Here is a 26,383-nt window from a genome sequence, read left to right as displayed (position 1 = left end):
AAACATTTATAGACAGACACGCTTACTCTTCATGTAAACTGCTGTAAGGCTATAACATTTGAGAACTGCCTTAGAGTATGTCTACATTACCCGCCAGATCGGTGGGTAGAGATCTATCCATCGGAAATCGATTTATCACGTGTAGTGTAGATGCGATAAATCGATCCCCAATTGCTCTCCTGTCGACTGCTGAACTCCAGCTCAGCAAGAGGGGGAAGCAAAGTCGACGGAGGAGCTGCAGCGCGCCGCAAGGATGCGAAGTAAGTAATTAAGTCAATCTAAGATCCATCAACTTCAGCTACACTGTTCTTGTAGCTGAAGTTGCGTATCGGAGGGCTGGTCTACACTACGGGGTAAAATAGATTTTTAGATATGCAATTTCAGCTATGTGAATAACGTAGCTGAAGTCGAATATCTAAAATCGATTTACTCACCCGTCCTCACCGCGCGGGATCGATGTCCACGGCTCGCCATGTCGATTCCGGAACTCCGTTGGGGTTGGTGGAGTTCCGGAATCGATATAAGCGCGCTCAGGGATCGATATATCCCGTCTAGATTAAACGCGATATATCGATCCCCAAGCAATCGATTTATCGGCGCGTAGTCTAGACGTGGCCTTAGATCAATTCCCTCCCCCCACCCCTGAGTGTAGACCGGGCCTTAGTGGAATCACTCTGCTACTAGAACCATGAGGGAACAGCTATGTGCAAGAGCCCATGAACTGACCTGATCATCTGTTGCTGATAGGTCATTGTTTCTCCTCTCTCTCTCCTTCACCTATACTTTGTTCGGCGTAGAGCATCCCCAATGACTACGACATGCAGAGCTTACCCAGTGGAGCGCAACTGCTTGTCAATTTCCATCTGGAGAAGCACTATGGGCAGGTGAAGCAAGACAGGTTAAGTACTTAACTATTGGTAGTTAATACTCTACCATGGCATGTAAGACGGGTGGGTTTGGAAAAATGTGTAAGCCATTCTGTAAATGGTATTCTTTTAAAAATGTATATGTAAATGTTAAAATATCTGTTCTTTAAATAGGTACTCCTGAGTAGTTTAGGCCTGAAATTTGGACTTAGTTGTTTAAAAAACAAACCCTCTCCTTTATTTAAAAAAAAAAAAAATCTGAAAAATAATAGAAACCTTTCTTTGTGGGTTTTAAGACTTGATATGAAAAGTTTCACTTGAATTTATACCTAGTATATACAGTATACCTAGTGCAGCATTGCTCTTAGTGCATGAGAGCTGGATAGTTAAATTGATTATTCTGGTCATTTGTGAAGATGAATATGGTGCAAAAAATAGAACATAAACGGTGAAAAGTAAATGTCTTTTTAAACATATGATCAGTCTAAGATATTAGTAACCAGCAAAAAAAAAAATATAAACTTGACTTTTAATTTGATAGTGTCCCTATGGACAATTTTATGAATAACTGTTAATTATACCTTTATGAAAGATTGACTCATTAGTTGGTACTCTGTCAGTTGGGCAATATAGAACTTGTAGATTTATTTGCATTTATATTTTATTTTTATCTCCTGAGTAGTAATAAATATGTGGGGGGGAAATAACCTATGAAGGATTTTTAAAGAATTGGGCTCTTGTATTCCCTCTTACTGCAGCTTGTCCCAAAAGTTGTCTTGTCTGATACTCTGAGGTATCAGGAATATCAAGTCTGGTCTTCCCTGGTTTTGCTAGAGGAATTCCTAGAGGTCTAAAAACATGTAATGTGGCTCTCACAGCTGAACTGAAAGAATGAGTTGGTGAAACTTCAGAATGTTCATTGCCCAGGAGTCAGAGTTTCAAACACGCTGACTGGAAATGGCCTTTCCCTCTCAATTCTTGTGATGTCCTGTCATCAGAAGGTATATCTGCACCACAGTGTGTAGACATACCCAAAATAGCTTTAATGTTGGGCACCAACCACAATGAAGCTGCAGCAGCGTTGGGTTAGCTGCCCTAGTACAAGCCTGCCAGGGAGTCTGGGCGCATGCTCAAGTGGTTAGCCCATGCTCCTGTGGCTTCACTGGTATTAGGACCTGAACTAGGTAGATTAAAGCTTGCTTGGGTGTGTCTACATGTGCTGCAATCACACTGCCAATTGCAGTGTAACTATACCCAGAGTTTTCCAGGGCAGACAAGACTTTAATTTCTTATGTAAAAGAAAATAGAAAAATTAAAACAAAAAACCCTCATAAAACAAAAACCTTTTAAGCCAATCAGGCGTAACTCCAACTCCTTTCTTTGTTGGTCACCTTTAAACTAATAAAAATAAAGAAATAGAGAATTAAGAGAGATCGATTTAAATCTCACTTCTGAATCTTGTCGCAAGTAACACCTGCAATGACTATAACAGAGCGACTAGAGGAAACAAATGTTTTTCAGTTGGTTTATTTTATGCATTTCTGTCTAAGGCCCCCATTCCTGTAGTATCTGAACAATCACAATCTTTAATGTAGTTATCCTCACAACACACCCATGATGTAGGGGAAAAAACTGCTTGTTCCCATTTTACAGATGGGGAAACTGAGCCATGCATGGTCTGTGGCAGAGCAGGGAATCAAACATACATCTTCCCCTAAGTCCGAGCCTAGCATCCTAGCCACTAATATAACTTAAGTTTTCTGTTTTTGTGCGTTCCTCTGTACAGCTATAGGGAGTAACATTTTTTAAAAGTAATTGTAAAACAACAGCAAATTGGCTGAGGGCCTAAAGGTAGTTGTAGCACCTGGAACCATTTTTAATCTATTTTTTGAAACTGAGTAGACTTCAAGCTGGAGACTTCACTTCAAAGCTAGACTGTCCGCCTTATAAATGTGTGGGGAGTGTGGAGAAAAGGGGTCATTTGGAGCCAATGGTATGTCATCCTAAGCTCCAATTTGCCTGCTCTGTTGGTTTGATCAACTATTTATCAACAGTATTTTTCAAATTATGCACTATATCAGTGCCTCAAGACAGGAATAGGTTTGTATTGATACAGTGTTAGTTTTAGTGTCAGAGGGGTAGCTGTGTTAGTCTGGATCTGTAAAAAGCAACAAAGAGTCCTGTGGCAACATGCGTTTGACAGAGTGGGTATTCACCCACGAAGCTTATGCTCCAATACATCTGTTAGTCTGTAAGGTGCCACAGGATTCAGTGTTAGCTTGTTTTCACCCAGCTAGAAGTCTTCCAGAGTGTACAGTTTGTTTACTAATCTGAGTGAAGGTAACCACAGCTGTAAATTGGGTCTGACTAATAGTTATTTATAAAATCCTGATGATCTCTTTGGCTGTCTTCTTTGAAGACAAGTACAGCAACAAATGTGTTTCTCTAGCTTCAGAGTTCATGAGCCAAATACTCTGACAGATACTGTATGGAATTTAACCTTTTATTTTTTGCTCTTCAGTATAATGTTGGTGTTAAAGTGTAGGGCAGAAGGAAAGCCTGCGTGTCTATAAGAATAATCCATGCATTAAAATTTAATTATGATACATGGTATACCAGATGTACAATTTAATATCTTTTATTAGAACACGCCACCATTACTTGAACTTGGTAGGAAGGAAAAGCTGCCATTGCTTGTGGGCTGGAAGGAGTTGGTGTGAGAGGTTCTGTTCATAAACAGAGATATTAGTGACAATAGTATTCTTCACTACTTTAGCTGTCAATGTAATTCGGATCTTTATGTAAAACTGACTCTGTACTGTAAGCCAAATTCCAATTAGTTGGTACAGACCTGTAGTGAAGCGACTGACTTCAATTTGTCCTTGTTATAAAAACCTAGCTGTTGAATCTTTGTGTAAAAGACAGAAACATGAATGTAATCCTTTCGATAAGTCTTGCCAACCGCCATTTCCAGTACTGCTGTGCCACCCTTTTCCAAAGATGTTATCTCACTATTACCTGCAAAGAAACTGATAGTAACCTAGGCATAGTGTTTTTTTGTTCTTTGGAAACTTGTTTCTGTTCTCAAACTCTGGCTTCAAATTTAGCAACTTAATAAGCTGACTTATTGGTAACATCTCTTCTGGAAGCAGTGGGAGGGATACATTCGGATTTGCTCAACCATCTTCCACAGTAGTAGCACTGGTCAGCTGATGGTGCTGTGGGTTCTTCCGAGGAGTAATGCTAAAAGATGAATTCTAATGGCTCTTTATGGAGGCTTAAAACTGTTCTGGTGTAGTTCAGAGTCTAAGTTTCAATTGACTTTGAACCCTGGCCACCTGGCTAGGATACATCTTGCTGCATGGCGTGCCATGGGGAGCAGACAGTTCTAGTTTTTCTAATGCTTAGCAGCCAGAGGATACATAAGAGTGATTGAGCAGAGTAGTGATTGTAATTCTGATCTGCACTTTTTTTTTTTGCATTGGCATTTTTACCTTTCACTCATGGTTCTCATAGGACTGTGAAATGGGTTAGCAGAGGCATGTAAGTGGCAGTCAGAGCTCAAGTCTTCTGACTCCCAATTCCTTGACTAAATCATGCTGCCTCCCTATATTAATATGGAGTTTAATTTAGGATCCCAGCCTTTTGCAGTAAACTCTAATTGACCTGAAATGTGATCAAAGCACAACAGCTAAGGGGAAATGTTATTTAAGAGCTGTGGAGTCTGACCCTGTGACTGCCAGTCAGCATTGTCCTCTTGTCATAAAAGAATTCACATTGAATTCGGTGGAACACAATGGGATTTTAATGTGTGAACAAAGAATCATACAAATATGGCTTCAGTGTAAGGTTTACATCTGAAGCTGTTGACAAGGTTTAAAATGTATGAGGTACAAGGATGAGTTTTGATTTCAAGGATTACAAAGGAATTTGTGAAATACTATTTAAAGGCTTTTATATCCCATCAAAATTCTTATCTGTTCTGAAGCCACAGAACACACGTTTCTAAGGATTTAATGTAGTCTTGCAGAACAACTGTGGCACATCCTGTTTCCCAGTTGTCTAACTGCACAGGCTGCTGCTAAGAATTGGCTACCTTCAGAAAACCTAAGCCCCAGTGAAGCTGAAAGTAGTCTTGTCTGTGAACCTTGCACTGACTACAAAATACAGCCAGGATTTAATGGGAGTAACCTAGAGAATTAATTAATGGAACTATCTGATTCCCAGCAGCCTTAGGAATCAGTGTTCTCAAAAATGTTTCATTAATTAATGGAAGAGAAATTAATGGGGAAACTAAATATATCTTAATCTTATCTAATGCCTTTCATACGCAAGAATATCCCAAAGCACCTTATGAAGCAATGAGTTGGATATTAGTGATTGAATGGCTGCTTTATACACTCAGTAATGGCTCATGTGACCTTGGACGTTTTAAAACCTGTTCTCACTAAATAAGGGAATGCTAGCCAGGTCCTCAGTTATCCCCCTACTCTTCATAAAATGCCATAGGAGCTGTAACTGCATCCTTAAAAATAAGTAGAAAGGACCTTGTTTAACATCACTGCTGAAGGATTCAGCTCCTAAAGCCCAATGTCATTCAGTTTATTCACTCTCAAATGAGATTACTCAAGTGAGTAAAGTGAGCAGGATTTAGGGAGTCTTTTGTGTTGAGCAGTAATTTGTCCAAAGCACAGAAAAGGGCACGGCTACTGTTCAGAATCATAACTTCAAAATGTTCCAGGGTTTTAAGGTGACATAATACTTCTCTCCTTGGTGACCATTACAGCTTGCTCCACCAATATGGAAGTTTGGGATTTTATCTTGATTTTCTACAAAATAACTCCAATCTTGTGTTTTCAGCTTACTAGACTTCTTCCCTTACTGTTCCTTAAAGTGAAGGAAAATGCTGTTCAAGCTTATTCTTAAAGAGCAACTTAAAAGATTCCCTTTCAGAAAGTGAATAGTTTTATGAGACTATTGCTTGGATTTTTCTGGTCCCTTGTTCTCAGCAAGGGAGAAATTGACTATGCCAGAGAAATAGTACAACAGTAATATGCAATTCACAAAGTAAACTAACTGGAAAAAAATAGATAATTGTTTGCTAACTTTCAGTTCCAGTAACCTTGGGTATTAATTTAAATGAGTTTTTTATGTCTGAAATAAAACAATTTGATGAAGCACTAAGTTTAACATTAAAAAAAAAAAAACTTATAGCCTGTGCAGGCAACGTAGGAGAAATAACAGTACATCTGAAGTGTACGTGTATAGAAAAATCTTCAGAAATAAGGCAAATTATCACTCTTTGCACATTTCCAGAAATTCTGCCACTGGGGAACTTCAGGGAATTTCCTTCACTCGCTATTTTAGTCTCTTGGGAACAGGAGAACTAGGTGAGGATTCAACCTCAAATCAGGCTATTCTGGATGCACTAATTCTTGCTCTTCCTTTCCACCACATCATCACAAATTGGAGAACTGTACTTACACAGTGTGGCATCTAACTCTGTACTGAACTGTGGATGCAGACTCCAACCAAAAGATGCCTGGAATGTGCATCTCTGGGTTGCCTTGGAGATGGACACCGCTCATCTCTATGTTCTAATGCATGCTGCAGAACACTAGTCCTATTAGTGGAATTCTCAACCAAGATAAGTGACTGCAGGTAGATGGTGCTTGTGGTAGATTTGCCTTTTGTTCTAAATGATTCCTTCTTGGTGGATGAGACAGATTACTTTTCGCTAGGTCTTGGTATTTGTAGCATTTGTCTCTAATACAGATGGATGGAGCTTTTGATGTTAAAGACCTACTTTATGATAAATATACAGCTTCTATTAGCTCCTGTCCATAACAGGCTTTTAATGTCAAAGGATATGCAAAACAACACTGTGCTTTCTGTTCGATTCTCTTGAGTCTTAAAAAGTGACTGAGACAAAAACAGCATAATAGGAATTCTTTACTAAATTTAGTAATCTGTTCATGGATCCCTTTGCAGGGGAAAAAGGGGAATGGAACATGGACTTCTTTAGCTATTTTTAATGTAAACCTGGTATATAAGAAATCATGAAGAGGAGGTATCCTCGCATAAAGGAATCCAATAATCTCAAAAGATTAACATAGCTCTCGTGCAGTGTGACCAACCCACCTAATGAGTATTTGTGCTGCATGAGATTGTCTCTCATGTAAGCTCGTGCCTTCAAATTGCTGTAGTGCTTCTGGGACCCAAGAGCCATAAGTCAGACCTTAATTTTAGTATGTTATCTGCACAGCTCAGTGACACAGTGCAGCATGTGAGGATTTTAGTTGAAGTTGGTTGAGGGTCAACCGACAAAAACAGATCTGCTGAGAGCCCCTATGGTGATCTTCAGTTTCCAAGTGTTGAGACCAAAGTTTGTGAGGTGCATTGACTTTTCAAGCCCTAAATGCATGCAATGTTATGGACTGCTAGATATGTGGAAGAGAGGTCACTAATGTCCTGAATTTTTTTGCTAACCAGTTGCAGGACACTGTCCAGTAAGCTGGCAACATAATTTGAATAGGTAACATTCTGCAAACTGTAACTTGAATTTTCTTACCATAAATGCAAAATATAGTAACACCTAATAAAAAAACAATCTCAAGTAGAGGTCAAGCATGTGAGGTGGTAATGTTTGTTTCAAGAGAAAACATATGGTTAATATCTGCATAAATACACATGAATTACCAAATGTCTTGGTAAACTCCCTTGGTGGTGCACTAGCCACTGGAATTCTAAAGGTAATTGGAAGCTTTGAATTGTCTGTTGCTGTTCATAGTAGTGTCTGACTGGAGTTAGAACCCCAACACAGGTGGTGGTGAGGATTATTTGGATCATGGGTGTAAGGAGAGGAAGTGGGTGTGAGAGTGGTAACAGTCAGGAAAAGCTGATTCTGTGCTGCCATATCACGCTTTAGAAGTAGAGTAGTGAAGTTGATCAAGGAATTGCACTGCAAGCAGTCAGAATCATAGATTATTAGGGTTGGAAGGACCTCAAGAGATCATCTAGTCCAACCCCCTGCTCAAAGCAGGACTAATCCCCAAATGGCCCCCTCAGGGATTGAACTCTCAACCCTGGGTTTAGCAGGCCAATGCTCAAACCATTGAGCTATTCCTCCCCCGCATGAGAAGGAAAGAAATAGAACACAGAAATAGGAGGGATGGTGGGAGAGAGCAGCTCTATATAGGTTCTTCTACTATGTTCATCTCTAGTATCAGTTCTGTTGTACTAAATCTTGATATAATGCAAATATATGGTAGAACCACTTAAGCTGAGTACAACTGTATATAGTCCACTCACTGGCTTTTTGATAGGCTACAATGCCAGCTGTTTGTGAGAACACTTTTTGGATTCTTACAGTCTATTTCATTAAGAAATTTGGCATGTGATTTCTGTGACCAGCCATTTCACATCTGAGTTAGAGCAGCAGCTATGTCTCCAAATCATAGGGGCTTGTTTAATGACTAGGCATGCCATGTTGACTAAGTGTGACTAATCAGTTGCTGAAGATCCAGAGCGCTCAGCTGGACCATAGATGATGTGTGTGCACCTTTCCTCCAAAACACTCGTCCCCTTTGCAGTGTCTTCTTAGTGGATTACACAGGTGCTCTTAGAGTCTGGAAGGGCATTCTGAGAAAAACTGATGGATTATTCTGAAATGGAAAAATGGGGGTCTTGTCTGTCCAGTGGGAAGATTGTTGAGATGCAGTATTGTTTCCTATTTTACATGTGGTATCTTCCCCACACACAAAAATTGCTCTCCCTTGGATTCATGTGACCAAACTTACTGAGGACTTAGATGGCACGAGAAGGATAAGAGGTGTTGGGTCACTACTGACATGGGCTATAAGGAAGAAAATTGAGTGGGCTGGATCTAGTATGTGACACCAATATTGGATTATGTGTGATCACAAAGTGTTTCCATCTTCATCCTATTCCAATTACAGGAAGTATCTCCTCTTGGAAGAGTACCCAGTCATTCTAATTACAGTGATTTGTGACATGGCCAGGATATTCCTTTGTCAACTCTGCTCTGATTGTGAGGCTGTTCTAGCCAAGGAAATGAAAGAAATTGTCAGGAGCAACTTGCAGTTGTTAGTATGATTGTAATTAGGGGTTTGGTCGGAAGAAAGTTAAGAGGAAGTGTGACGTTAGGCTTGCCTACCTAGCAAGTTAGTATAGTGCAAGCCACAGTGTGAACCTAGAGCACGCTGATTTAACATGCACTATTGTCCCATGCGGATGCTGCTGCAGCTCACTAAAAGTTCCTTAGTGTGCTTTGATTCTCAGTTTGAGTGCACTAAGGAACTGTTAGTGCACTTTAGAAGTACACACACAATCGATGTTAGTGTGTGTGAAACTTGCGTGCTCTAAGTTTTCATTCTGGCTTGTGGTTGATTCCCTTACCATGTAGACAAGCCCCTTGTCTCCCATTCCAAGTGCATCCAAGGAAGTGGTGTTTACATCCACAGAAAAGAATCTGATGTGAAAACCATAATAGTTTTACAAGAGAGGTGGCTTTTAGCTCTGGAATTGACTTGACTGAAAGGGGAAGTCTCTGGTGCTAGCGCTCTGAGGATGGTTATAGAGAAAGTAAAGGGTGGGCAGGGAGGTAATAAGAGTTTATGGAGGTGGAAGCCCTCCAGCATCACCAAAATGAGATTTCAGAATACTTTGAATTCTCTGCTATAAAAAAAAATTAATCTGTGTGCCATGAAGCTGCCTGTGAGGTCCTAAAATTTGGCCCATAGCCCCATCTGTGTGACTGCAGGGTGTTGACAGCTGAACAGTTCCAGACTCTTATTACTGATTAATTTGGAAAAGCAATTTCTGCTCCTGTCAAGGAAGCAAAACCCTCAAGCAAATAGTATGGCTTTGTTGTATTTTTTAATCTCTCTGGAACATGTGCAAATTGGTTGAAGCCTTTAGACACCTGGCAAAGTGCCAATGAATCTCTGCTGGTGCAAAGCAAAGGTGCCTCCCTTAAATTTCTGATATCTAGAGAGTGATCGTATTGGAGAACAGGACTCGTTTCTAAGATACAGATTGAAGATGTGATGTGATGTAGCTTAAAGATAGTACTTGCGTGAGAAAACCTGGGTTAATTTTTTCTTTTGCTTAGTCATTTTATTTAAAATTGTGAAATGGTATTGGTACTGGCTACTGTAAGTTGCCACTAGATATAAATACATCAGGCAAATATTTGGTGTGTCATTTGGCAAGTAGAGATTTGGGAGCTGTAATGAGAAACTATTCAGTGATGTTCCCCAAAACACAGAGTTTTTTTTTCTTGAGCCAGTACTCTGTAAGGAGTTCAGCCCGGTAATGTTCTAGAGTCGGATATGTAAGAGAAACCAAAATAGGCTTTCCAGCCTGACTCATTGTAAAGCTTCATGTGCTTACAGTAAGCCCTTCACCTTTTCTGTAGCTTCCAGTTGTGTTTCCATAGGGCTACTTTGAAACATGTAACACCTTTCTCTGTGCTGTCCTGGCAGGCATTTGTTCTCTACTGCTAGCTGCATGTTGAGTGTAACAAAGAGTCTCCTCTTCCATGTTTCCCAGCAGGCAATTATAAAATTCGTCTCCTGTTTAAAGGAGTCATGGGAAAGGATTGGCTTGGATGTTCTGGACACAAGACTGATTCTGAAGTTTGGTCACTGTGTAGTGTTCAAAGTAACTGAAATAGCACTGTGAATTAAAAGCATCGAACTTGTAAGCTGATTTGAGATGATGCCCTTTTCCCATCCTACCCCATTAGTGAGATGTTCGAGGAAGCACCCTTCCAGTTATCTATTACCCTGAGAGGTAGTTAAGCACTTGGCTTTCAACAACTTTTTAAAAAAGCTCTTTTCTGTGGCAGGAAATAACCTCTTTTGGACTTGTGCAGACAGATGAGGCAGCTCCGTCACCTTGATTTGATCCTCAGACTCACCACCAGCCAGTACAGGTGACTTCTAGCTCCCAGCCAAGATAGCTGCATCTCCACCTCCTGTTCCCAGCCAGTCTTTCTGTTCTTGCAGGTGGTCAGAAGTAGGCTGCTTCTGAGATGATTTATTTATGCATACACCCTCAACCTTCTTTGTAGCATTGCAACTTGCTGCTAACTTTTCTGACAATATTAAGTGTCTTTATGAGGTTGCAGGTGCCTAGAACTCTGTCACTGTCATAGTCAAATGGCTTAACTTTGGTTTGGTTTTGCAACTGAAAAACCTACCAAACAACTCATTGCCCTTTTTTCCAGTTAAAATCAGTTTGCTCCACTCAGACCACTGTGGCTTCTTGAACACGCAACTCAGTTGAACATTATGAAGCTGCCATCTGGTAGTACCTTTACCAATTTCAACAGTCGCCTGAGCTTTTGGCTACCGGTTTCTCAGGCTGATGGCCCAAGAACCCCACAACCACTAATAAACCATATTTCTATAGAACCAAGTAGAGTTGTCAATGACTTAGCACTTGCATTCCTTCTCTGTTCTTGGTATAGTGGGGAATTGCTACTCAAACCCCATGTAGCTGAATGGATGGCAGTAGGCCACATAGCTTCCGACCTGATAATGCCTTTCTGTGGCTGGTGATGTCAGTGCAGACTGCCTCTTTCTGTAGGGGCAAGCTTTCACTGTGGTTCTGGTTGATTGAGTTCATGTAGTAGCTTTGTAAGCTAGCAAATGGGCTGAGGACAGGAAGCTGAGCAGGTGGTATTCTGGCTGAGGGCTGGAACTTCCTCGAGCTCTGCTAGTTACCACCTTCATGACTGAATCAAGGAGGAGCAGCAGCTACCCCAGTGGTCTGTCCCAGTGTAACTGTACCAGAGACACTCAGGTATATTTTTCCTTTTCTTCTTCCTCAACAGAGTGTATAATATGTGAAACCATTTAGTGTTACTCTGGTTGTTAACAGTCACTTTTCACCCCAGAGGAAGCTTCAGTGGTAGCTTAAGTGTTTGGGGAATCCTTGGGATCAAAGGTGCTGTTCCAATTAGATGAACTGCCACTCTATCACCATGAAACTTTTTAAAAAAGCCATTAGTATAGGTTCCAAATGATCTTTAATGCTTTGCTGTTCTCCTACTGCTAATACCATCAAATACAGTGAAATGTACATGACCCTTTCATATAAGGGTTTTTTATTTTTCAGATTAGTGTCTTTCTGTGTGTGATTTGCAGGCAGGTAAGAGTATTATTGTAATGGAAAAAGTGAGACTAAAGAAATTACAAGTGTCCTCAAGCAGAATCTGTAAATTCTCTATAAAAGGAGAGAGGTTTCACGCTTTTTTTTCTCACATCCCTTACAGGAAATAGATAGACGGTTGGAAAAGAAACTGAAGATTACACAAAAAGAAAGGTAATGGTGACCTTTTGGTCTGAAACACTCTTGATCTAGGCTCCCCTGCCTAGAGTTGCACACTGGCAGGTTCAGAGAGTTGACACAGGAGGGTAAATTGCATTAGATGCATCAAATTTAGTGGGTAACTAACCTCCAATTTGAGCTAAGAAGTGGGGAGCTTGTATTATGCAATATGTCACTTTGTGGCACCTCTAATCCATAGCAATGTAGCTGAAAGATAATTGGAGATAATTTGATCACTGAAGTAGGGTATTCAAGAGCAGATACAGCCACACCTATAGGTAAGCCATTTAAAAAACAAACAAACAAACAAAAAAAACTGGGCAGTAGAATGAAGAAATGGGTGGAAGTCAAGTAACTCCTTCATGTACCAGCCCTTTTTTGACCTGCTGTGCTCTGTGTCAGTGAGACTTTTGTGCCTGTATTCTGGCTTGGGCGGGTTACATAGAGGGAAAGCTCATACTTCATCCCGTGCTGCCACAAACATAGCACTTGTCATTGTTCTCAGTGACGTGAATTGTGTTTATATCTTCCTGCTTGCTCTCCCCTACCTCCCCAAAAAATTCTAAACTTCTGGTGAGTGTCAGTCTTTGGTTCAGCTTTCTGGTAGTTCAATAAGCTAATACCTAAGATAACAGACTTGTTTGTTGTGATTTTTAGGTGGGAAAGGGACTGTACCAAAAATCTGTGAAGTGGGGTTGTGGGGACATAATTCCAGAAAGTAAGGGGCTGGAGAGAGAATATCAAATGCTGGTGCATGCTGTAAGAAATCCTGAGATGACTTAAGTACATTTATTTTCCTTCCTACATCTTCAATTGTAGGTGCCTACATTTTATTTTTTTAGCACTCAGGAATGGGCCAGATGCCTCTCAAAATTATAGAATACTTCCTGCCTCAAAGAATGCACAAGCTAGCTTAGGACACCCCAACTCAGAAACTTTGAGCTTTAATTTTTAAGATTGGAACTGATAGCAAAAAACTCATCATCCCACCCAGTTGAGAGTGAGATTCTCTGGTCAGTGTCCTAGCACCCCTCCTTTTCTCTCCCCCTACCTTTTTTTTTAAGGAGAAGAATCAAAGCACCAGGTCTGTCTTCTGCTGTCCTGCACATTTGACTTGAGTGGGCAAATCTCAGATAAGCATGCTCTCTACTACAGTATCTGAGTTGCAACTATAACAAGGCTTTTAATTGTTGCAAGACACCTGCTAGTCATGAAGATGGTATCCGGCTGGCAGGGCTCCCACTCCCAGCAGTTAACATTTTCGGTCAGTGGGCTACAGATGTTAATTAGATATTTGTGTCTTTTCTTAAACAGCAGAAAATCAAAATCTCCTCCCAAAGTGCCGATTGTCATTCAGGACGACAGCCTTCCCTCAGGTCCTCCTCCACAGATCAGGATCTTAAAGAGGCCCACAACTAATGGTGTGCTTAGTAACCCCAACTCTGCGAGCAGACCAGCTTTTCCTGTAAAATCTCTGGCACAGAGAGAGGCAGAATACGCAGAAGCCAGAAAACGAATTCTAGGCAGCGCAAGCCCAGAAGAGGAACAGGAGAAACCCATTCTAGACAGGTGAGAATGGCTGGGGCTTAATGGCAATTCTAGCTGCATCCCTGAACTAACCCCTGTAGGAAGTTCTTCAGCAAATGATTTCCTACAGATAGTCCTCCAGAGGGAGGAGGAGCCAGGCCAATACCTAATATTTCACATGACATGCAGGATAAAGCTCACTGAGAGGTGGGGGCATCCTGTTAGCACATGTAATAGCTCAAATGCACAGAAATTAAAGCAAATGCTTACTGGACGCAAAGATGTTTTAGACACAGAGCGAGGGCTTTTAAACGCCTTCATTGAGGACAAAGCCTTCTCTGACATAACCAGGGGAATAGGCAGCAGGAGCAGATTGACTCTGCAAGGAAGGACTTGCCAGATTTCATACAAATATCTTTAATAGTAAAACAAAAGGATTAGATATAATTCTGCACAGATCTGAGTCTTATCTAATCGGGGAGCATAATCTTTCAACAAAATGTGACTGTTTTTTCCCCAAGCAAGGGAGCTGCGGAGTTGAGTCTTGCCTGTGAATATCAAGCTGAGCTGGCTAGCCCACCTCACATGGTGTAGAACAAGCTGAATTTACATTCCCCACAGCCATGCTGCTTTTATCACTGATTGGAGAAGGCCAGACCAGTCGCTCCAGGGGCACTTTCCCTCCCCATAATGTATGGTCTGTCCTGCCTTCTGATCTACATCACATTGGCTCTGTAGTCCTTTTGGAGTATATTCTCCAACTAAACATAACTTCAGAGGGGGGAACAGCTTAACCTGGAGTCCTGTTTGAACAGCACAGCAGCCACTCTTTCCAAACACCAAAGGACTGCAATTTAAAAATAAAAGGTGCTGCCTGGAGTGGAAAAAGGTGCATCATTTAAATGGCTCTTACAAAAGAGAGCAATGATACATGTTCCTAAAGCACATCAGCGAACAAAGCTGTTGTTAACAAAACCAGAGCAGGATGATTCCACTCAGGTAGGGTCGGGACTTGGACTTTGAAGTTACCTGGGTTTTGGCTGCTGAAGAGCAGGGCTTGGGGAAATGGAGCACTAGTCAATTCTCAATTGTCCGTGAGGTCCTGCAGAGTGCAGCAGCAGCACAGACAATAGCTCTTTCACCATGGCGGTGTCTTTCCACTGAAGGACTCTTCCCTGTCTTAGTTGGAATTGCATGGGGGTAAGGTAGAAGTATTCCATTTTTTTAAGACTGATTTCTTTCCTGCAGGCCAACAAGGATCTCCCAGCCAGAAGATTCCAGGCAGCCCAATAACGTGATACGGCAGCCACTGGGTCCTGATGGTTCACAAGGCTTCAAACAACGCAGATAGATATGGGCAAGAGATCATGCTGTCGAAAGCAGAGTCAGCTGCCACGGGTTGCACTGCCGTGGTGGACAAATGGACTTGAGCAGAGGGAACTACCTGGTTTATTTGCACTGTGATCCCTTTGCTCTGCCCACTGTGACCTTGAACCCCATGCACTGTGACCCCCTGTTCCACCCACTGTGATTGGCACACCGAGGGCTGTCCCAAGTCACTGTAAAAGGAAGGGGGGTACGTTAAGGACTCTGAACAGGTGCAGAGTGTCGTGTGTGCCACTTCAGTTGAAGCTAGCGCCAGCAATAATGTTTATCATACTCATTAACCTGGGATTTAAAAGAAGAATGAGAAGCTTCCCCAAATGTGCATGTTGTCTGTCTGTCTCTATCTCTCCCCCCTAAGCAAGTTCTGTTTCAAAGGATCTTTGTTTTTTGTTTGTAAATCAGATCAACTTTAAACCAAGTGCATGAGAGAGGTTTTCACTGTTTAGCTTGTTTTAATTGAGAGAGGTAGTTGGTAGTGTTCTAAAAAAGGAGTTTCTAGGCATTTCCACAATATAATGGCTAGGATTTGGCAAGCTTAGCTTCTCGTTCTGTATTTCCATTGCTGCCAAGCAAATGGAAGGAGACTCCTAGGTACCTGGGCTTTCTAATTGCCTTGGGCCCAGGAATCAGTGGGGTCCAGTGGCCTGGTTCACTTACTGCACCTGTCATAAGCTTGGTTAGTTTTCTGCTGGCTTGAGGAAAAACTTAGTAATACATTTCTTGTATTTGGGGAGAAGGGAATGTAGACAGATCCCATAGAGACACCTATTGCCTGCCTGCTGCTTCCAGCAGAGAAAGCAGGGTGAAGGAACAGGGCTCTGTTGCATCTAGGTTTACAAGCTAGGAATAGACTAGTTCAATACTGTACTGGTCCACTCCGGTTAGTGCATGGAAAACACGGCAATGAGCCTGGCTCTGTGCAGCATGTGCTTGTCGGAAAGCTGACGTGTGGCAGGAGGCTGGGCAACCAATGCTGCAAAGGTTTGAGCCCTAAGTGGCTTGTGATGGACCGATGGCTTATGGTACAATTCCAGTGCTGTACTTGATGCATTTACTTCTAGAAATCATAGACATCGGGAACAAACCATGTTCAATAAAGTTTGGAAAAAAAAAATCCCTGTTTTCATGCATTGGTGGTAACAAATGGCTTTCTGCTAGGCTCTGTCCTCCAGCCCCAGGAAAAGAAGGGTCTGAGGAAGAGTTCCTGGCCATGGAAGAGAAATGTAAGGTACCACCAAATCAACTGTTGCAAGCTGTCAAATATAGCTACTCCATTGCTTCTCCTGTGCCCTGTACTGTCTTGTTGCATTGTCTAACTGTAGATTAGTCAACAAGGAAGCTGATCAACTCTTAATATTAACAGTCTCAAGGGATTAGATGAACACTAAAGCTTCCTTCTGCTGGAGCAACAAGAATGTATCTTGTATGCTGGAAAGGCTCCAGCCGTAGAGATGTCTCAGCATGTCGATAGGACCTGGTACTGTAGACAAGCCTGTGTGGCATAGAAGCAGACTCTCTTTCTGTGACAGCAGCCAGAGGCCAAGAAGGATTTAAATCATCCCTTCACCTAAAAGGACCATAGGCTAGTCTGCTTCACTGTGTTTCCACAAGCTGCCTTTCCACACAGCTGGTTTTTTGGAGGATGTATTCTGTACAGGTGCAATGTGACCTGTGCTTCATAGGTTGAATAGTGGGCACCTGAACCCATCCTCTTTTGCCTGAAAGGAAGCAGCTGAGTTGTGTGGGAGATTCCCATACAGAAAACCAAGACATGTACAGAAATACAGCAAACAGCTGGTAAAATAAACTACCTGCGTACAAAAGATGAAATCTACTAGAACATTGATCTTTTAACTGAATTTCTTTTCTGTCCTGCCCTCCTGCGATTCCCTAAATCAAGTGAGCCCATGGAATGCCTGTTTAAAGGATTACACTTTTTTTTTTTTTTTTTTTTTTTAACACTCTGCTGTAATCAGAGAGGTGGGAACAGGTGTACAGATGTTCCATAGGCCTGCAGTTGGGCTCAAGTCCTTGTGGTTTTATAAGACTGTAATCTGATGTTTACCTAACTTCCTCTCAGGTAGGGCTTGGAATGTGCTGCATGAGCACCTGTACAAGCCACCAGCAGCTGCTTCACAGGAAACATCTTTCCCTCATGGCAGCAAGGAGAAACTGATGGGGAAGAGTAGCTGGATGGGGGAGGGCAGAAGAGAAGAGGATGGGAAAAGACATTAGCAATAACTGTGTAGTCACCACGCCTTTCCTTAATCGATAATTAAAATAGCTATTACTTTGGATGGCCAGCTGCTGGCAAAAGCCTCCTGATGTAGCTTCTGATATCTTGCCAATGTTAGGACAACAGTGTCCCTTTTCTGCCACCTGGTATCCTGTTTATCAGGGGTTTAACGTCCTTGCTAGCTGCTCATAGGACAAAATCCAGTCCTCCAGCATCACCCTCCCATAACTAATATAAGATTATGTGGGGGGAGCTAACCAGAGTGCCCCTCTCCAGCGTATTCATCCTTATAGCATAGTCAGGATGCTTCCAACCTGCGGGCAGGGGGGGGGCAACGTTCCTGGAGAAACCTACCACTAGGCCCCCTCTTCCAGGTGGACAGTAGGTCAGTGATCCTGTCCAGAAATCAGTATTGGAATAAGAAAGGCCCTGTTTGCAGAGGGGCTAGAGCTCTTGTTCTAATACACATTCATAAGATTTTTTGTGTGTGTTCTTAGGGGCACTTTATGGTTCTGTATGTGTGTGCATGTGTGTATTCGGGTGGTAAGAAGTGCAAAGCTGTGTGAGTCTGCCACAGGACACACAGCCGCTTGTCTCCCCATGGAAGTGCTCCTAAGTATGCAGAAAAACATTTTATAAATTGTATTTTAAATAAATGTGTTAAACTTTTTAAAATGATGTTTTATTTTTTCAAACTACTATGTATGCCCTCTTCCTGGAGTGCCCCAGGGCTAAAGTGAGCTCTAGAAGCCGCCTTGGGAGTTTATGATCTAAACTGGAGTGAGAACACATGCAAGAGGCACAACGCCAGGAGGGGAGGATAAGGGGTTGTGAATAACTGTTAGCCAAGGGGAATTTATTCCTGCTGAGAGTGAATTGAAACTACTTGACTCCTATATAGTCTCCTTGTTTGGGTTTCTATAATATGCTTTTAATGTACTGGGCAGGTCATTGAAATAAGGTCTCCTCCCATGTATGTGAAAACTACTTGAATTAAAAGCGCTTTCTGAGGGCGGGGGATAGGGGTGGTCAGAGCTCTGACTGCTCGGTGATGTTGGCTCTGCTATTAAGGAGGGGGGAGTAAGCAAGCACTAGAACCTAGCTACTGCTACCTTGCCTATCTGGACAGGTAATCCCAGCAAAGTAAGGGGTAGCAATAGTCCCTGGGATGGTAAATAACCATGGATGGAGGCAGGATGGTTCATGCAGTTATCCTGGATCTTAGGCTCTCTCCATGTGATCTAGACTATGGAAAAGTCAGAGTGTCACTGTAATGGGCTAAGCAGTCAAAAGTCCTAAGGTACCTTGTACTATTCAGAAACATTTTGGTAGGATCCTGAACCCTCAAGTCACTTACACAAGCAGAGTGGCCTTCAGTGGCTCCTTTACAACTTGTGATTTAGACTACAGGATGAGTGGAAAGCTGCCTCTATTCTGCAAAACACACTTCCCTTTTCTTTTGAGGGTCTCCTACGTCACAGAAACTACCCGGTTCTGTGCAATTCCCAGGCTGTGGGGGTGGTGGCACAAACAGTCTTATGTGAGACTTGAGTGAACTGAGCACTAGGAAGCATTGTGTGCACATCTCTGAGTGGAAGGAGATGGGTTTTCCTTCTATCACTGGATGGTACCTCAGGGTCAGGAATGGTCAGTCACTATATATTTAGATATCCTACTACATCACATCCTCCAGCTTCACAGGTGCACTCAAGTTTAGGAACAGCTGTCCGCTTTTTTACAACGTAGTGTCCTGTCTATATACACTGTGCACAATTTGGTGTTGTGCTGTAGGACAGACTGCTTGGTACCAAATTCCTAAGAGCAACCATAAAACAGAACTAAACTCTCCTTGGTGGAGTTTCCAGTTTTCACTCCCTCTATAGCTTGTTGTGCTGGTGGGAGGACATAATTGCTACCCCTCAGCTGATGCGCTGTAGCTGTGGTAACTGATGTTCTGTTCACTTAGTCCAACTATTGAGCTGGGGTCCAGTGACAGAAGTGCAGCAAGTAGGATATTATGTTATTTCCTGCTGTGATGGAAGCTTTAGAATAGGATTTCACGGGGCTCTGGTGAGTTCAGACTTGCCTTTCCTGCTGCAAACCTATTGTTCTTCCAGCTGTCCTTGAAGCCAAGGGGCTGGCCAGTGGCCTTCTGCATTGACCTTTGTTACAGCAACAGTAAATGGCTCATGAATACACCTCAACTACACTATCTAATGTGACCTTGTATGTGGGCATCTCAAAGTACTTGAGACATGTAACAGCAGGACATGGAATACTGTGTGTTACAGCACTGCCTAGATGCAGAATGTAGGCGGGCAGATGTTCTGGAGCTGGGCAGTGGGGTTACCGTGGAGTAGAGGGGATATGGCTATGGTGGGAGAAGGACATACCATGCAGCTCAGGATGGCATAGGAGCCAGCCAAGAAATAATACGCAACAGTCTTCATGGCCATTCACATGAAGAACAATCAATGTTCATCCATTTATAAAGCTGGAAAAGCATGCATCTGACGAAGTGGGTATTCACCCACGAAAGCTCATGCTCCAAAATGTCTGTTAGCCTATAAGGTGCCACAGGATTCTTTGCTGCTTTTACGGATCCAGACTAACACGGCTACCCCTCTGATACTTATAAAGCTGGGAAATTCTCAGACAAAATTTTAACCTACTCAGATTGCTTCCCTGTACTTCCCACCCATGCAAACCACAGGCAGCTAGGAAAGAGGAGTTGAGTCACCCAACACCACCCCACATAAACTCTAGTTCCCCTTTGCAATCTCACCTCCAGCTCCTTTCTGCAATCCACATCCCGTGTAGCTTTACCTTCATCCTGAACAACCACCTGACAGCCTTAACTCTGATCCTAAATATTAAGGTGCCATATATGGCTGCTTGTGATGCATGGATGAGATGATCAGAACACAGTAACGTGTTGTGTCATGTCCTATTTATTAAACATTCCTCTCAGCAAACCTACCAGTTATCCCTGCTGGTCCCTTTGCCAGTTTAATTACTGGGCTTGCTTCTAGCGTCACTGCCTTCTAACCTGTGTGGTTCTTGGAATTGCTCACCATTGCTCCTCATCTTCTCTCTTCCTTGATGACTCAGCGCTTGCAGGGGCTTGGGAATGCTTTGGTGGAGCCCTAGCAACTTCCATTAGCTCACCACCTCTGCTTGTATCTGGGACCTGTTCCGTGCTCCGGGAACGTTTCACAGAGGGACTGAGTTCAGGGGACATCTTGGATGACACAACAACAACCCAAAAAAGAAAGTCCCTTGGAACTAGCTATGTTGATCTCAAAGCCTGGGATGGGCTGCTATACTGTGGTGGGGTGCCTGGCAAACTACATTAACCCCCTTGACTTTGCAGTGCAAGGATTCCTCAGTGCTCTGAATTGCTATTGAGGTAAATTAAGACTGACTCTGGTCCCACTGAAAGCAGTGTTAAAACACTCACCAACTTCAACATGAATGGTTGTGAGGCCAGATCCTGGGAGCTGATGAACGCTCATGGCACTGCTGTCTTAGGGACAGCGTTAATGTATTTGCCTTGTGGGGCAGGGCAGGGCAATTATACCCATTGTATAGATCAGAACTGAGGCCCAGAGTGGAAGTGCTTTGCCCAAGGTCATGCAGGAAGTCTGTGGTGGAACAAGAAATTGAACATGGGTCTTCTAAGGAGCACCCTAATACCTACGCCACCTTTCCTCTGCTTTAAATGCTCCTGAACTGAAGGTGGGAGCTGGTGGCTGTTCACCTCTAGGTCACTGGTTCCAATCCAGCCAAGGGCCATTTAGAGGTGGAGGGGGAAGATAGACAACTCAGGGAACTAGAAGTATGCAGTGGGAGATGGAACCTGTTGGCAACACCAGCTGCTTTTCTTCAGCCCAAATGTAAGTGTTTTCAAAACAATGAACGGCCATTCCACCACCACCACCCTGCAGATACTGGCTCACGTGAGATAAATGGGAAGTCTTTAGCAGGTTCTATGGGCTCAACTAATACCCAAAGTAAATTACACATCCATGACTACCATTTCCCTCCACCACATCTCCAGCAAGGATAGTATAAAGTTTTAAGGCCCTTTATTTGGACAACAGCTGAGGGCAACAACCAGGGAGAATATAGCGACAACCCCTTTGATAAATGGACACGTATTTGTGTGAAGGGAGGCAAGGAAAAGAAGAAAGTGTTTACATAATTTGTGCAGCAAGAGGTGTGCCCAAAATGAATGGTGGGCACAAACCTTAATGCCAGGCCTAACTGCTTGCTTTGCGTCATTGCATCCATCCTGGGTATTTATGATGGAATGCACCCTGCTGTTCACAGCCTACGCCCTATTGTAAAAATCTTTGTGCAGAATATGCCTTATGAGGTGTCAGCTAAAAGCTAATAACTAATAATATGATGAAAAGTGTGTAATATAGTTACGGGTTTTCGCTGAAATCATGGCTGAAGTGTGTTTGCTAGACAATTCTGGGGAGGGAGTGACCCTGTTTCTTAAAGACAAAGGACAAGCTGATGCATCTAGCCAAGTGGTCATCAAAACTGATGGGCAATCGCCTGTCAAGTGGCCATTCTTTGGCAAGGAGCAAGGGCAGGAACAAACAGATCAGCATCTTAGCAAACAACAGCATGGACCTTCTTTCACCTCCAGACTGCTGGACTCCATCCACACAGCAGGAATGAACTTTATCTAGGCACAACCCTCAGGAAAATGCATTTCAAAGGGTGACTGAACTATAAAAGTAACGGACAAAAACATCCCAGTTTCTCTCTCCACATCCATCTCTAAGACAACAAAAGAAACAAGCCCGTTTGACATTGGGCGAGATTCTGACCTGAAATTTGGTTGGCCCTGTTGCTGGGAGAATGTGGTGAGAACTTTATCTTGAGCCAGGTCTAGCTTGTTAAGTTTTAGTCTTAGGAAGGATTTTATCTTTATTTCTCTTGTAACCATTTCTGAATTTAATGCCTTATGCTTGTACTAACTTAAAGTCTCCCCCTGTGCAGTTAAATAAACTTGTTTTATTCTTTAATTAAGAACAGACTTTAAATTGAACTATGCGGTTAACTCCATTTCTGGTAGCAAACTGTTTTATATTGATCCCCTTAGAGGCCAATAGACCTCATAGATCTGAACTGTCCAGAAGAGGGATGGACAGTGCAGAATACACATTTTGGGGGGAAATCCGGGAGTGGGAGTGTGTTGGAGTCACCCTGCAAGTGGTAACCAAGGCTTGGTGGAAGCCAGAATGTGACTGATGTGTGCCTGGTGGGCTGCAGCTATATACAGACACAAAGGGTGTGACCTGCAGGCTGTTTGACCCAGGTAGGAGCTACAGCAGCAAAGCATTGTGAGGGACCCAAGCTTGCAGGGCAGGAGTGGCACAGCCTTTCACTGGTCTGGACTGCACAGCAGAATGTCCCAGTGTTTCTAAGGGGGATGTTATCTTGGTATCAGGTAGGAGATGCAGCTACTGAAGGGAAGGATAATCCAGTGGCTCAGACTCACTCCAAGAACATGGGAGCCCTTTGTTCAAGTCCCTGGTCTGCCACAGGCTTCCTGGGTGACCTTGAACGAGTCATGTCGTCTCTCTGTGCCTTGGTTCGCCATCGGTACCACAGGAAAGATAGTTCTGCAATGCCTCACACATGTGGAGGGGAGAGAGAGGAAAAATAAACTCAAGGTAGCAAGATGCTCAGATATTCCAGCAATGGGGAGCCATGCAAGTACCACAGACAGAGATTTGTATCCGCAGACAGAAACAATGCGAGCACGTTTCCGAGGGTACACACTGATCCTGCAAAAAAGTGGCTGAGCTACTGAAACCCAGTGTGGGTCTTAAAACAAATGACCCTATACAACATGGCTAAGCGACAACGGAAGGGTGGGGGAGGAGAGCAACAGTCTACACACATCTACAGATGTAAAGCCCCAAGAAGGAAGAGGGGTTGCTCAAGGAAGGGGTGCAACTAAGAGTAATGGGAAGAATTTAGAAAGGGAAAATTGAGGCTGACTTTTATCCTGCTCCAGCCCGTTTGCTATGAACACTTCGGAGTACGGAATGATCTTCGTATTTGGTTGGCACCCAGCATGAGGTGGGCACTGTCATAATTAGTGCTGATCTTTGCACTATTTCAGGCTGTGGTGGCACTGGAAGATGTGAACTTTCCTGGAGATTCCTTACTGGAAAAGAGAACAGTTATAGAAAAATATCACCTATGCTATTGAGCTCTTGCATCATCTGATGACTGAAGGGGAATAGCAACTTGCTTCTAGCCTGCCATTGTTATGCAGACAAAACTACACAGGATCGTTTCAGGGGGAAAGACAAAGATGCCACATTTATTATGATAACAATTTGATCTATAATCACTATCTAATACCTTCATACTTATACACACACTAAATGTTCTGCAGCTGCTTGATAGTTACCAGTCCTGAATGTAGCTTGAGTTTGTGGCTTGAGTTCGCAGCTTGGGATCATAGCTTGTGGTGGCTAACTAGCTAGGAAAGCCGGGCACAAGGAAAGGCTGGGTCTGCCCTCCCAAGTTGGCAGTAGAATGTTACCCTCCAAAGTCTTCCATCTCACCCATCCTTTTTTGTAGGCTTTAGTTGGAATCCAGAGTCTATAGGTCTTGCTGTGTCACGCTGCCTCTGGTTTCGGTGTCACTGATCACCTGTCAATTACAGATGTGACTTTCAGCCTCGGACCTGGCTTTGATCTTCCTTCTATTGTACCTTTGTTCTTTTCTTTTCAGGATGGACTCTTCTTACTTTGTTAGGGCTCTTGTCTGCATCTTCAGCCGTTGGTGTTTGAACTCTATTTCATCAGGACAGGCTGGGGCTGGAGGTTGATTCCATCATCCATACATACCTCACCCACACATCAAAACTAAACTAATAAGATTACAGCAGGGTTTTGCAAAAATGAAGGTTGGAGGAAGCTTTTACAAAATGGAGTAAGCTGTAAAATGGAGTTTGAATTACAATATGGCAAACAGTGAACAGAAGTAGACAAGTGTCATGAATGGCAAACAGTGAACAGAAGTTACAATGCTGAAACAGTGCAAGTCTTAGTGATTTAAGCAAGAATTGGATTGACAGTGAAACTTACAAGGGCAACTGGCTGAAGGCTGTGGCTCTTAACAAGCACCTTAATTGTCAGTTAGCCAGTTATTGGGGTAACTGGTTTTATGAGGGAATGTTGTTTCATTCATAAACTTTACTTATGAAGTTACATTGATAAAGTGAAAAATTAAAAACAATTTCATTCATCAGTTCTACACCATGGCCCATCTCATTAGCATGTCCTGGTACTGCAGGGCCAGGATAAGCTCCTCACACAGCAACTGGAATGTGGGTTTTCTCATGCAGTAGTTCTGAGCCCACTGCTGGTCATCTCAGATCTGCACGATGATGGTTTCCCAGCACTCAGTGCTTGTGGTCATGGTCCAGAACTGCCGGTTAGCATAAGATGTGTCAGCCATTACAAGCAGCATCAGCTGTCTCCAGCACTCCATTTCTGCATGTGCTGATCTACTTTCCCTTCTCATAGACTCATAGAACTGGAAGGGACCTCGAGAGGTCATCTCGTCCAGTCCCCTGCACTCCAGGCAGGACTAAGTATTATAGATTCTAGACCATCCCTGTCAGTGTTTGTCCAACTTGCTCTTAAAAATCCACAATGCTGGAAAGTGCACAGCCTCCCTAGGCAATTTATTGCGGTGCTTAACCACCCTGACTGTTAGGAAGTTTGTCCTAACGTCCAACCTAAACCACCCTTGCTGCAATTGATTGCTTCTTGTCCTATCCTCAGAAGTTAGGTAGAACAATTTTTCTCTCTTCTCCTTGTAACAACCTTTTTTATGTACTTGAAAACAGGTCAGGTCCCCTCTCAGTCTTCTCTTCTCCAGACTAAACAAACCCAGTTTTTTCAATCTTCCCTCCTAGGTCATGTTTTCTAGACCTTTCATCATTTTTGTTGATCTTCTCTGGACTTTCTCCAATTTGTCCCCACCTTTCCTGAGATGTGGCCCCCAGAACTGGGCACAATACTTCAGTTGAGGCCATATAAACGCAGAGTAGAGTGAAAGAATTACTTCTCATGTGTTACTTACAGTGTTCCTGCTAATACATCCCAGTATGATGTTTGCTTTTTTTGCACCCATGTTACACTGTTGACTCATATTTAGCTTGTGATCCACTATGACCCCTCAGATCCCTTTCTGCAGTGCTCCTTCCTAGGCAGTGATTTCCCATTTTGTATGTGTGCAACTGATTGTTCCCTCCTAAGTGGAGCATTTGTCCTTATTGAATTTCATCCTATTTACTTCAGACTATTTCTCCAGTTTGTCCAGATCATTTTGAATTTTAATCCTATCCTCCAAAGCACTTCCAACCCTTCCCAGCTTGGTATTGTCCACAAACTTTATAAGTGTACTGTTTATGCCATTATCTAAATCATTCATGAAGATATTGAACAGAACCAGGCCCAGGACCAATCCCTATGGGACCTGACTTGATATGCACTTTCAGCTTGACTGTGAACCACTGATAACTACTCTCTGGGAACGGTTTTCCAACCAGTTATGTACCCACCTTATAGTAGCTCCATCTGTATTTCCCAAGTTTGTTTATGGGAAAGTCATGTGAGACAGTATCAAAAGCCTTACTAAAGTCCAGATATACCACATCTACCACTTCCCCCCATCCACAAGGTCTGTTACCCTGTCAAAATTATTAGGTTGCTTTGACCCAATTTGTTCTTGACAAATCCATGCTTTTATCTATCGCTTTATTGTCGTCTATGTGTCTGCAAACTGATTGCTTAATTATTTGCTCCATTATGTGTTCTGCTACTGAAGCGAAGCTGACTGGTCTGTAATTCCCCGGCACCAAGCTGCTGCTGAAACGTTCTCCACCATGTTTCACACCCTGCACCTGTCTCCCGTTTCCCGGTTGGAGCAGTGCGGGTGCCCGAGTCCGGCACGAGCCATTGTT

The 26,383-nt window shown here is 42.9% G+C and overlaps 2 protein-coding genes across 3 annotated transcripts in view; both read left to right on the top strand.

The window, feature by feature from the left end:
* The first annotated feature begins 779 nt into the window (after nt 1-779).
* Nucleotides 780-18,048, top strand: SZRD1 (SUZ RNA binding domain containing 1). Of its 2 annotated transcripts, none has more exons than XM_032787581.2 (4): nt 780-884; nt 12,169-12,218; nt 13,539-13,793; nt 15,000-18,048. In XM_032787581.2, the coding sequence occupies exons 1-4, from the start codon at nt 819-821 to the stop codon at nt 15,100-15,102; spliced, it is 474 nt and encodes a 157-aa protein (XP_032643472.1). In that variant the 5' UTR covers nt 780-818; the 3' UTR covers nt 15,103-18,048. The 2 variants fall into 2 exon arrangements, with proteins under 2 accessions (XP_032643472.1, XP_074916269.1); XM_075060168.1 differs by lacking the exon at nt 780-884 and adding an exon at nt 11,399-11,696.
* CROCC (ciliary rootlet coiled-coil, rootletin) overlaps nt 16,792-26,383 on the top strand; it is a 107,620-nt gene continuing 98,028 nt past the window's right edge. The window contains exon 1 of the mRNA XM_032787576.2: nt 16,792-16,878. The gene's annotated coding sequence lies outside the window, so the exon portion shown is untranslated. The remainder of the gene's footprint in view (nt 16,879-26,383) is intronic.

Source organism: Chelonoidis abingdonii, chromosome 23, assembly GCF_003597395.2.
Source record: "Chelonoidis abingdonii isolate Lonesome George chromosome 23, CheloAbing_2.0, whole genome shotgun sequence".
Taxonomy (NCBI): domain Eukaryota; kingdom Metazoa; phylum Chordata; order Testudines; family Testudinidae; genus Chelonoidis; species Chelonoidis abingdonii.
The sequence above is the reverse complement of the archived record's forward strand: the minus strand, read 5'-3'. Positions and strand labels throughout refer to the sequence as shown.